Source organism: Salvelinus fontinalis, chromosome 23, assembly GCF_029448725.1.
Source record: "Salvelinus fontinalis isolate EN_2023a chromosome 23, ASM2944872v1, whole genome shotgun sequence".
Lineage (NCBI taxonomy): Eukaryota > Metazoa > Chordata > Actinopteri > Salmoniformes > Salmonidae > Salvelinus > Salvelinus fontinalis.
In genome coordinates, this window is record NC_074687.1 from 10,794,169 (window position 1) to 10,807,367 (window position 13,199).

General features: G+C 43.6%; 1 protein-coding gene across 1 annotated transcript in view; it reads left to right on the forward strand.

Moving 5' to 3' along the window:
- Positions 1 to 3,530: 3,530 nt before the first annotated feature.
- Positions 3,531 to 13,199, forward strand: part of LOC129820837 (major facilitator superfamily domain-containing protein 6-like) — a 34,797-nt gene continuing 25,128 nt past the window's right edge. Inside the window, exons 1-3 of the mRNA XM_055877857.1 lie at positions 3,531 to 4,023; positions 5,526 to 7,128; positions 12,685 to 12,782. Coding sequence (XP_055733832.1) covers positions 5,528 to 7,128; positions 12,685 to 12,782 — 1,699 coding nt within the window. The 5' untranslated portion in view covers positions 3,531 to 4,023; positions 5,526 to 5,527. The remainder of the gene's footprint in view (positions 4,024 to 5,525; positions 7,129 to 12,684; positions 12,783 to 13,199) is intronic.

Sequence of the window (13,199 nt, forward strand, 5' to 3'; positions counted from 1 at the left end):
ATCCCTACTCCTCCTCTTCTTCCGAAGAGGAGGAGGACAACCGTTACAATACTGCTAACCTTTTACAGAGACGCAACACATACAGGCCTAGAACTTGTAAATAATATTTTCCATTGTTGTTCTGAAAGCTTGATTGTACTGTCAGCCGGTTATGCTTGTTGTCTCTTGTAATACGTTTTCAACTCTACAAAAAGTGCCTTTGCTGACCTTGATCAACAATCAGGACAATATAGGATTGTAAATAATCTTATCTCTGTTATTATTGTTTTTACATGGGTAATAGGCCTTTACTGTATACTGCAAACCTTGATGGATAAGAAGCACATATCGGCCTACAACTTGTAAATCATTTTCTCCATTGAAAGTGTGATTTATACTGTGTCCTAATAGCCTGGTTAATATTCATTACATTTAACTTGTAAATGAATGAGATTTCGTTTTAATAAAAAAGTGGCAAAACTTGGCTTTTGTGTTTTTTGTTGTTTGTATTAATTTCAGGTTCATGGAAAGCACCAGGTCATTTAAAGCTGTGATGCTGGACATGTAGGACACAGTCCCCCACCAAAACGCACCGTATTTGGTTAGTAGAGACCCTACTGAGTATCTCCCACCCCCCTTTAGCTGAGACAGGTAGAAAAGTTCCCTCTCGACAAGCCAATATATATCCCATGTACAATCTATTACAGTGTGTTGCATTAGGGGCTACGGAGGGGGTGGAGAACGAAGTGCTGCTAGCTATGTACGACACAGTAACTCTCCCAAACTACACATATTTGGTGAGTAGAGACCCAGTTGAGTATTTCCCACTGCACTTTAGCTGAGACGGGTAGAAAGGTTATCTGTACAAGCCAATAAGTATCCCATATACCGTGTATTGCGTTGCAGTGAAAGGAGTGGTTGGAGTAAGGAGACAACAGTACTCTGTATTAAACCCGTTGCCCAGCACAAAAGACACATTTAAGTTTTGCAGACTCTATTGAGTAATTTTAGTACTATTATTATTTTTATATATTTCTTTAAATATAGCCTTCACAATAGCTTTCAACATACCAGTATTAAAATACGTCAAATTATCAACAACAACCAACATTCAAAGGTGGTTGCAATGCTGGGGAAAACAGGACTGCAATAGAGTGCATGTTTTTGGTGTTGATATTCACAAAGTTTAGCTTGTCTTTGCACTGGGGCTCTTATTTTTTTTAATCTACAATCGTGCTGCCAGCATAATATCCTGCTGCTAGGAGAAAGGTAAAGCTTCACTGGAAGCGCAAAAAAACGTCCCTGCGGTTCAAACTCATAAAACAGACACTCCCTCGTCCACTTTCCCTCGCCTTATGCCCTTGGGGGAATCCCCGTCACCATATTGTTCCGGGGGTCCAAATGATTAGCCAAGCAAGGGAAGTTTCCAACGAATGCCCCTCATCCCTCGTTTTTAGTCGAGTTTGCGAGTGTACAATTATGTTCACTTCGGAGCCTGAAACTCCCCGTAATTCAATTTGCGACGATTGTACATCCACGTTTAGAAAAGTCAGCCAAAAATTAAAACCTCCATGTCAATATGGAGTCAACATACATGTGTAAGTAAAACGAATGTAAATAAGTAAGAAATTGTGCTACTAATGTACATGATGGCTCAACCACGTCTCGTAAAAGTAATGAAGTGTTTGTTTGGTTAGCTTTTGGAAATTGTAGAAATAAAACATTTTCCTTCAGAAGTTCTAGCTAGGCAGGCTAACATTATTTAGATTATTTAGCTAAATAATTTGCTAGCTATCATACAGTAGCTGTATATTTAATAATTACATATTTAATGTAAGTAGACATCCAATCATAATTGACTGTAGCGCATATAAAGCACCACAAGCTACCGGTGGCTGAAAACACAATCATCACGGGATGAAAGTGGGAGACGAATTTCTGGGCAATGGTGTTCCATTGAAAAATAATTTCTTCCTCTTTTGCCCTGCAAGTTTATACTCGTCAGACGTAATGAAACGTCATCAGAAGTGTCCACTTAATTTGAGGGCTGAGGGGATAGGGTGTGTCTTAAGTGTTTAAACTGCAAACTTCTTCATCTTCTTCTCTTGTATAATGGTGTTTGCAAACAATTGGATGTACATTCCGCCACCTACTGTGCGGGTGGATAATACATATTTGTTTTGTTTTTTATTAATATGAAACAAATATCATACAAACGTTTTACATTGCCAGGAATCCTAAACAAATCATCTTAATTTAATAATACAAGTTTTAATTGCCTTTTTGTTTTTGATTTTGAAGTAGTGCCATGTTTAAATTAACTTATAAAGTGAAAGAAAGTTAAGTTTTGAATTAGCCCTTTTGCATTTGTGAATATGAAATTGACCTAATAAAGACCCCCAAAAAAGAAATAATGTCGGTAAACATCACTTCTGGTACGCAAGTTAGACTACCTTCAAAATAAAAGCACACATTTCAAGACACTGAATTTTCAATAACTCCTTAGAATACTATATCTACAAATACTGCTCTAATAATGACAAGTAATGATTTATGAATGAAAACAAGGAGGGGCGAGGGATGTGAGCCTCGCTCTGGGCCTCCATGTCCTCTCACGGTGGGGGAGGGTGATTGGAGAGTGAGCCCAGCCTGTTCCCTGCAGAGTTGACCCTGGGTCTGGGTTCTCCCTCGTATCCCCGCGGCGAGGAGGTACTAGACACTTGGTAGTGAGTGTTGCAACAGAGGACAGACCATTTTTCCACGCTTCAGGTCCTGTTCTGTGAGGTTGTGTGGCCTACCACTTTGCGGCTGAGCCATTGTTGCTCCTAGACGTTTCCACTTCACAATAACAGCCCTTAGTTGACTGGGGCAGCTCTGGTATTGCAGAAATTGGACAAACTGACTTGTAGGAAATATGGCATCCTATGACAGTGACACGTTGAAAGTCACTGAGCTCTTCAGTAACGCAAATTCTACTGCCATTGTTTATCTATTGAGATTGCATGGCTGTGTGCTCGATTTTACACACCTGACAGGTGTAGTTGAAATAGCCGAATCCACTAATTTGAAGGGCGTCCACATAGTGTATATTATGAATTCCAATTTGTTGTGGCTAACTCTAACGCTAGCTAGGTGGATTACATTAGCTAGGTTAGGGTAGAGGTTAAGGTTAGGAGTTTGGAGTTAGGTTAGGGGAAGGGTTAGCTAAGTAGATGCAAAGTAGCTCAAACATATTAAGTAGTTGCTAATTAGCTAATCCAACCATCCTACTTTCGTTTTTGCCTGAAGCAACCTTCTGTTTTATGTAACCATTCCAAACGCAACATATCATAGTCATTTGGGTGTCCCGGATTTTCGTTTACTATGTTACATCTAGTCTATGAGACCAGCCTGTCTCATACTGTTATTTCTTATTTTAATTTTATTTTCAGATATTTTTTAAATTATTTTTTAAACTGCAGTGTTTGTTAAGGGCTTGTAAGTAAGCATTTCACTGTAAGGTAACCTGTTGTATTCGGCGCATGTGCCAAATACGATTTGATTTGATTTGAAATGCGGCTGGTCTAACAAGCGGGGTTCTCAACAGACCAAGTGACTTAATCTACTCTGGCGCCTTTTATTTATGTGTGCTTAAATGAAAGAGCTGGACATGCAGAAAGCAATATCGATGAGGACAAGAAGCCACTTTGGATTATCAGTGCATTCATCATCATTGAGTAAATGCGCAGTCAGTCTCATTTTAGGCTGCACGCACGCCACAACAGTCTGGAACTCCGAAATAGTCTGGCAGTCGTGAGCGGGCGAGAAATGACGTCAGTCTAGACTTCTCCGAACAAGATGTGTTCAACATGAATAGCCCCGTATATGTTTGAAAGCGTATAACTAGCACGGAATTTTGACGGTGACATTAACTGCCTGTCCGCATATTCATCCGATGTTAGTCGTCGCCAATAGGACAGCTAAATTATGGGCTCGAGAATATACGTTGTAGAAAAGCGGACTCCGACAACATTGAGACATTGAAACGTTGAAACAATAATTTGGGTAAGAAGATAGTTTTGCTGTTTTTTTCTTCCTACTATTGGATTAATTTGTGTTAAAGAGAATAACACGTTTAGATACGCCCTCTGTGTTTAAAAAAATAATTCTACATTGAATATAGATCTACATTTTAATGTGCAGTTGCAAGAAGACGCGTTTTAAACGACAGGTGTATAGCCTAGTAAATAATGACCAGCTGCGGTGATAAAACAGCTTATTATTATCAATGGTTGTGTGATGTTGTCTTGTCATTAATAATACCCGAATATATTCCTCTCGGTCTGAGCACAGCTAGTTACAGGCTAGCATTTATGTTATTGGTACGCTACAGGGAATTGTGAAGTCACGTATCCTGCTGTAGAGGCAGTAATCTAATGGATATGGTTTCCCCGAGTCATTTATATAACAAAATGTAAGATCTTAAACATCATACTCAATTGTCTTGCTAATCAAATTAATATATTTTTGACTGCACTTATTACTTATTGTTATAGATGTTTTAGATTTTTCTACCTAAGTAATAAAAGCCTTATGATGACTCATTAGTGGTGAGCTTTAGTACTCCTGTCTGACCTTGCCATAACCCATATATTATTTATGTTAAAAAAACATAGACAGGTTCAACATTTGTTTGTAAAACTATCATGCCAATCTTATGGACTGTCAGTCCTTACATGCTAGGCCCATTTCCCACCAGTTTACCAAAAGTGTCTGGTTCAGAAATTGAAGGTGTGCTTTTTGTCAGCCCATAGAGCACATGTTCCAAAAAGTCACAAGTCTCTGTCTGTCAATTCAATTTAAGGGGCTTTATTGGCATGGGAAACATATGTTTACATTACCAAAGCAAGTGAAATACATGATAAACAAAAGTGAAATAAATAAACAATACCAAAAATGAAGGGTAAACATTACTCACAAAAGTTTTAAAATAATATAGACATTTCAAATGTTATATTAGTGCATATGTACAGTAACGATGTGCAAATAGTTGAAGTATGAAAGGGACAATAAAGATCAGATAAATATAGGTTGTATTTACAATGTTTGTGCTCTTTCTCTCACTCCTCTCTCTCTGTCTCTCTCTCTCTCTCTCACTCTCTCTCTCTCTCTCTCTCTCTCTCTCTCTCTCACTCTCTTTCTATCTCTCTCTCTCTCTCTCTCTCTCTCTCTCTCTCTCTCTCTCTCTCTCTCTCTCTCTCTCTCTCTCTCTGTCTCTCCCCCTATCTCTCTCTCTCTCTCTCTCTCTCTCTCTCTCTCTCTCTCTCTCTCCTCTCTCTCTCTCTCTCTCTCTCTCTGTCTCTCCCCCTCTCTTGCTCTCCCCTGTCTCTCTCCCCCTATCTCTCACTCTCTCTCTCTCTCTCTCTCTCTCTCTCTCTCTCTCTCTCTCTCTCTCTCTCTCACACACACACACACACACACACACACACACACACACACACACACACACACACACACACACACACACACACACACACACACACACACACACACACACACACACACAGAGATGGCGAGTGACGACCAGGTGGCCATCTTGACGGATGACGAGGGGTATCAGAAGAGGAAGTATGTCCTGGCAGAACCCTTCAACACCCTGTCCAACACCCTGGAGCAGATACCGGTGGGCTCGGGCCCCGCCTCTGCCTCCCAAGGTCCAGAGTCTCCCCCCACAGACACACCCGACTCCCCCTCCTCCAACCCCAGTAATGACTGCCTGGAGAGGAACTGCGTGCGGATCGACAACCACCTCCTCATCTCCAAGGTCTTCTATTTCTTCTTCTATGCAGCCTATGGGTCCCTACACCCGCTGCTGCCTGTCTACTACAAGCAGCTGGGGATGACTCCCAGTCAGAGCGGCCTGCTGGTCGGGATCCGGTACTTCATCGAATTCTGTAGCGCCCCCTTTTGGGGGGTGGTGGCGGACCGCTTCAAGAAGGGCAAGGTGGTGCTTGTGTTCTCCGTTTTCTGCTGGCTGGTGTTCAACTGCGGCATCGGCTTCATCAAGCCCGCCTCCATAACATGCGTGGAGAGGAAACCCACAGTCGCACGCCCCACCAGCCCTGCCCACCTCGGTCTGCCGGCCAATTACAGTAGGGACCGCAGGGGTGTGATTGGAGACTTGTTTTCCCTCTCTTCAAATCAACACAGTTTAGCATCAGACTCAGTTAGTGGCGGTCCCCTGCACAGGTATGTGAGGAGCGATGGTGGTAATGTCACTGGACCCAGCACTGTCCCGGGACCTGTGCCTTCCCCCACCATCACAACAACAACATCTTCCCCCTCCACCACCCCTACTACAACAGCCAGCTCAAAACCTGCCTCAAATCTAACCACAACCAAACCAACCACCACAACCATTCCGAAAGTCTACCACATCATCTCCAACCACGACCAGGTGGAGACCATCTTCCTCCTGATCCTGCTAGTCATCATCATCGGCGAGTTCTTCAGCGCTCCGGCTGTGACCATAGTGGACACGCGCACCCTGCAGTACCTGGGCCCCCACCAGGACCGCTACGGCCTGCAGAGGATGTGGGGCTCCCTGGGCTGGGGCCTGGCCATGCTCTGCGTAGGCATCTGGATCGACCACACCCACATCAAGCTCTTCATCCAGGGCACCGGCTGCATCGTGCCCGACTACAAGAACTACCAGATAGCCTTTATTGTCTTTGGAGTCCTGATGGCCGTAGCTTTGATATTGTCCACACAGTTTTACTTTGAGAGTAGTACTAGTGACCACCGGCCAATGGCGGCCCAGCTGGAGGAGGATAAGAGACAGGAGGCAGAGTCTCCTCAAATGTCCAGTGGCGTTTCATCTCCCAAAGGGCATGCAGTGGAATCGTTAGAATCCCAAAGTGTCGTCAGCCAGCCGTTTCTTTACCAGGACCTCATTCGGCTGCTGTGTAGCGTGCAGTACGGCTCAGTGCTCTTCGTGGCCTGGTTTATGGGATTTGGCTACGGCTTTGTGTTCACGTTCCTCTACTGGCACCTGGAGGACCTGAAAGGGACCACCACGCTATTTGGAGTGTGCTCGGTGCTGAGCCACATCTCAGAGCTGGTCGCCTACTTCACCAGCCACAAGCTCATCGAGCTGGTTGGCCATATAAGGTTTATAAAAGGGGGCATGGGTCAAAAGCCCGGGGGGGTATGTCTCAAAGCTGGATCAATGAGTTAGCCAGCTAACTTGCTTAAATGTTCAGAAATAACTTTTGGGGGGAATATATGCTTGAAATTGGCATGGATTAGTTTAATTGTTAAACCAACAACCCATGTTCAAGTTTAGGTTACCCCTCAGGTCTGTTTGTACAGTACTATACCCCTCAGGTCTGTTTGTAGTATACCCCTCAGGTCTGTTTGTACAGTAGTATACCCCTCAGGTCTGTTTGTACAGTAGTTTACCCCTCAGGTCTGTTTGTAGTATACCCCTCAGGTCTGTTTGTACTATACCCCTCAGGTCTGTTTGTGGTATACCCCTCAGGTCTGTTTGTAGTATACCCCTCAGGTCTGTTTGTACTATACCCCTCAGGTCTGTTTGTAGTATACCCCTCAGGTCTGTTTGTACAGTAGTATACCCCTCAGGTCTGTTTGTACAGTAGTATACCCCTCAGGTCTGTTTGTAGTATACCCCTCAGGTCTGTTTGTAGTATACCCCTCAGGTCTGTTTGTACTATACCCCTCAGGTCTGTTTGTAGTATACCCCTCAGGTCTGTTTGTACAGTAGTATACCCCTCAGGTCTGTTTGTACAGTAGTATACCCCTCAGGTCTGTTTGTAGTATACCCCTCAGGTCTGTTTGTAGTATACCCCTCAGGTCTGTTTGTAGTATACCCCTCAGGTCTATTTGTAGTATACCCCTCAGGTCTGTTTGTACTATACCCCTCAGGTCTGTTTGTACAGTAGTATACCCCTCAGGTCTGTTTGTACAGTAGTATACCCCTCAGGTCTGTTAGTACAGTAGTATACCCCTCAGGTCTGTTTGTAGTGTACCCCTCAGGTCTGTTTGTACAGTAGTATACCCCTCAGGTCTGTTTGTAGTGTACCCCTCAGGTCTGTTTGTACTATACCCCTCAGGTCTGTTTGTACAGTAGTATACCCCTCAGATCTGTTTGTAGTATACCCCTCAGGTCTGTTTGTACAGTAGTATACCCCTCAGGTCTGTTTGTACAGTAGTATACCCCTCAGGTCTGTTTGTAGTATACCCCTCAGGTCTGTTTGTACAGTAGTATACCCCTCAGATCTGTTTGTAGTATACCCCAGAGGTCTGTTTGTACAGTAGTATACCCCTCAGATCTGTTTGTAGTATACCCCCGAGGTCTGTTTGTACAGTAGTATACCCCCCAGGTCTGTTTGTACAGTAGTATACCCCTCAGGTCTGTTTGTACAGTAGTATACCCCTCAGATCTGTTTGTACAGTAGTATACCCCTCAGGTCTGTTTGTACAGTAGTATACCCCTCAGATCTGTTTGTACAGTAGTATACCCCCCAGGTCTGTTTGTACAGTAGTATACCCCCCAGGTCTGTTTGTACAGTAGTATACCCCTCAGGTCTGTTTGTACTGTAGTATACCCCTCAGGTCTGTTTGTACTGTAGTATACCCCTCAGGTCTGTTTGTAGTATACCCCTCAGGTCTGTTTGTACTGTAGTATACCCCTCAGGTCTGTTTGTACTGTAGTATACCCCCCAGGTCTGTTTGTACTGTAGTATACCCCTCAGGTCTGTTTGTAGTATACCCCTCAGGTCTGTTTGTACTGTAGTATACCCCTCAGGTCTGTTTGTACTGTAGTATACCCCTCAGGTCTGTTTGTAGTATATCCCTCAGGTCTGTTTGTAGTATACCCCTCAGGTCTGTTTGTGGTATACCCCTCAGGTCTGTTTGTAGTATACCCCTCAGGTCTGTTTGTAGTATACCCCTCAGGTCTGTTTGTAGTATACCCCTCAGGTCGGTTTGTAGTATACCCCTCAGGTCGGTTTGTAGTATACCCCTCAGGTCTGTTTGTACAGTAGTATACCCCTCAGGTCTGTTTGTACAGTAGTATACCCCTCAGGTCTGTTTGTAGTATACCCCTCAGGTCTGTTTGTAGTATACCCCTCAGGTCTGTTTGTAGTATACCCCTCAGGTCTGTTTGTAGTATACCCCTCAGGTCTGTTTGTAGTATACCCCTCAGGTCTGTTTGTAGTATACCCCTCAGGTCTATTTGTAGTATATCCCTCAGGTCTGTTTGTACAGTAGTATACCCCTCAGGTCTGTTTGTAGTATACCCCTCAGGTCTGTTTGTAGTATATCCCTCAGGTCTATTTGTAGTATACCCCTCAGGTCTGTTTGTACAGTAGTATACCCCTCAGGTCTGTTTGTACAGTAGTATACCCCTCAGATCTGTTTGTACAGTAGTATACCCCGCAGGTCTGTTTGTACAGTAGTATACCCCTCAGGTCTGTTTGTAGTATACCCCTCAGGTCTGTTTGTACTGTAGTATACCCCTCAGATCTGTTTGTAGTATAGCCCCGAGGTCTGTTTGTACAGTAGTATACCCCTCAGATCTGTTTGTACAGTAGTATACCCCTCAGGTCTGTTTGTACAGTAGTATACCCCTCAGATCTGTTTGTACAGTAGTATACCCCTCAGGTCTGTTTGTACAGTAGTATACCCCTCAGATCTGTTTGTACAGTAGTATACCCCCCAGGTCTGTTTGTACAGTAGTATACCCCCCAGTTCTGTTTGTACAGTAGTATACCCCTCAGGTCTGTTTGTACTGTAGTATACCCCTCAGGTCTGTTTGTACTGTAGTATACCCCGCAGGTCTGTTTGTACTGTAGTATACCCCTCAGGTCTGTTTGTAGTATACCCCTCAGGTCTGTTTGTACAGTAGTATACCCCTCAGGTCTGTTTGTGGTATACCCCTCAGGTCTGTTTGTAGTATACCCCTCAGGTCTGTTTGTAGTATATCCCTCAGGTCTATTTGTAGTATACCCCTCAGGTCTGTTTGTACAGTAGTATACCCCTCAGGTCTGTTTGTACAGTAGTATACCCCTCAGGTCTGTTTGTAGTATATCCCTCAGGTCTATTTGTAGTATATCCCTCAGGTCTGTTTGTAGTATACCCCTCAGGTCTGTTTGTAGTATACCCCTCAGGTCTGTTTGTAGTATACCCCTCAGGTCTGTTTGTACAGTAGCATACCCCTCAGGTCTGTTTGTGGTATACCCCTCAGGTCTGTTTGTAGTATACCCCTCAGGTCTGTTTGTAGTATATCCCTCAGGTCTGTTTGTAGTATACCCCTCAGGTCTGTTTGTACAGTAGTATACCCCTCAGGTCTGTTTGTAGTATATCCCTCAGGTCTGTTTGTAGTATATCCCTCAAGTCTATTTGTAGTATATCCCTCAGGTCTATTTGTAGTATACCCCTCAGGTCTGTTTGTAGTATATCCCTCAGGTCTATTTGTAGTGTACCCCTCAGGTCTGTTTGTGTATCTGTATGTCTAGTCATCTCCTGTGTGACAATGACTATAGGAGTTTGCAAGATAGCACAAACTTCTCTGGGACCAGGCTATAGAACCCAGGTCAGATCAGTCTGCTATAGTAGGACCAGGCTACAGAACCCAGATCAGATCAGTCTGCTATAGTAGGACCAGGCTACAGAACCCAGGTCAGCCCAGTCTGCTATAGTAGGACCAGGCTACAGAACCCAGATCAGCTCAGTCTGCTATAGTAGGACCAGGCTACAGAACCCAGATCATCCCAGTCTGCTATAGTAGGACCAGGCTACAGAACCCAGATCAGCTCAGTCTGCTATAGTAGGACCAGGCTACAGAACCCAGATCAGCTCAGTCTGCTATAGTAGGACCAGGCTACAGAACCCAGATCAGCTCAGTCTGCTATAGTAGGACCAGGCTACAGAACCCAGATCAGCTCAGTCTGCTATAGTAATCCTACACAGTCACAGTATTATTTTCAGTTTTTCAGTGTGATTTAATTCCACCCAATAGCTCACCTTTTATTGCAGATTTGTTGAGAAATGATTTTTTTTTTAAATCTAGATTTGGTCAGACTTTTCACTTGTTCCCGTTTTTGGTCCGAGAACTTAAACGACGGCCAAGTATTTTGAAAGTCATCTCACCTTCAGTGAATTTCATTTCATGCCAGGGTCGTGGGAAAATGTTTGTTGCTGTTGTTGCCCGCACTACAGTTGTCTATCAGTCTGCTAATACATACAGGACTGTTATTAATATTAATTTTTTACAGCCCTACTTCCCACGGCTGTGTTTCCTGGCCAGTTCCTGTGTGAACTACTTTAGTTTAAGATGTTTGTAATGGAATATTATGGCGGATCAGGGGTGAAAAAATAACTACACCATGGTAGTAGTGCCACTCATACTATCTCTGTCTCTCTCTCTCTGTCTCTCTCTCTCTGTCTTTCTCTCAACCACTCTCTGTCTCTCCCTGTCTCTCTCTCTCTGTCTGTCTCTCTCTCTCTGTCTCTCTCTCTCTGTCTCTCTGTCTCTCTCTCTCTGTCTCTCTCTCTCTGTCTCTCTCTCTGTCTCTCCTACTGTCTCTCTCTCTGTCTCTCTCTGTCTCTCTCTGTCTCTCTCTCTGTCTCTCTCTCTCTCTCTGTCTCTCTCTGTCTCTCTGTCCCTGTCTCTCTCTCTGTCTCTCTCTCTGTCTCTCTCTCTGTCTCTCTGTCTCTCTGTCTCTCTCTTTCTCTCGCTCTCTCATCCACCCCATCTCATATCCGGGCCCATCTGGACATGTATAGCTTGTTAGCGAATAATATACTACAATCAGCCTTTGCGTTCGTTTACTTTTAGAATAAGTTCAAAAGGTTGCTTTTGTTTCATGAGAGAGAGGCAATAGAGAGAAGTTTGTAAACTGGAATCATTGAAGTATTTGGTAAATGTGTCAGTATATTTGCATTGTATTTGCATTGAAAGGTCAGGGGTTTGATTGGACAGGACGTTGTCATGGGAGATGGGCACCAAATATCCAATGGTCTGGGAAGGAAATATATTCTGTTCAGAATAGGGTTGCAAAGCTACCGGTAATTTACAAAAGTTACCGGAATCTTCAGTAATTTTGGGAATTAACAGATAATCTATGGCAATCTATCGTAGCGTTGGTAACCCTCATATTAAACACCAATGTTATTCACTGAGTTGATGGTTTATATTTAAACCATATTTAAAACCGTCTTATTATTTAATATATTTTACATGTGATAAGGCCCAACAGAGGGCCAGAGACAAATACAGATGCCTGTAATAATCTGAAATACCCCAAAGGGCCACTAGATGTCATGTGATAGATTATGTCAAATCCTTGAAAGATACCAAAATCCTGGTAATTTACTGGTAAACTTAGAAACGTTTCCAGTAAAATACCCTCCCCTTGCAACCCTAGTTCAGAATGACAATGACAAACCAACCACAATCCAGGGACAGTTCAGGTTTGACCTCTGAACTTTGGCCTTGCTTTCACCTGCAATTCTGTTGAGGCAATAACCTCCTATAGGTTTAGGTTAGGGCTAGGGTTTAGGATAGGGTTAAAATTTAGGATAGGGTTAGGTTTGTGGTTGGTGAATTATTATTTGACCAGTATAGTCAGTAGTGATAGTTCCAGAACATCAATAAACCATCTGTGTTCTGTGACCTTCTCCTCCTCCCCTCTCCCTCCACAGGGTGCTGTACATCGGTCTGGCCTGCAACACGGCTCGTTACCTGTACATCTCCTACCTGGAGAACGCCTGGATCGTCCTGCCCATGGAGGTCCTTCAAGGTTAGGCTCACTGGGTGTCACGGCGTGGCATATGTTGACTTAGCTTAGCTTAGTTTAGCTCATGTTAACATTAGATAGAAGGCAGAATCAGTGTTTGAACTGGCTGCACCAGTGCACTTACATTGTTGCCATGTTGGCTCAGAGTTCATATCAGGCAGGACAGGAACTCTCCTCTCAACGACATGAAAGGCTTTTCCTTTGCCTGGAAAACACCCTTTTCCTCTGTATCTAGACTTCACTAACAGCCTCTTAGGCCACGAATAACAATGCTGCAGCTGCACACCAAAGATTAACATTAAAGGACGCTTAAAATGTTTGGAATCATTTACTAGATGCGAAACAACACCCAACAAAACATTTAGAGACGAACTGAATCTCTTTTTAAAATATCTCCATCATTCTAAAAGAAGTGGTATG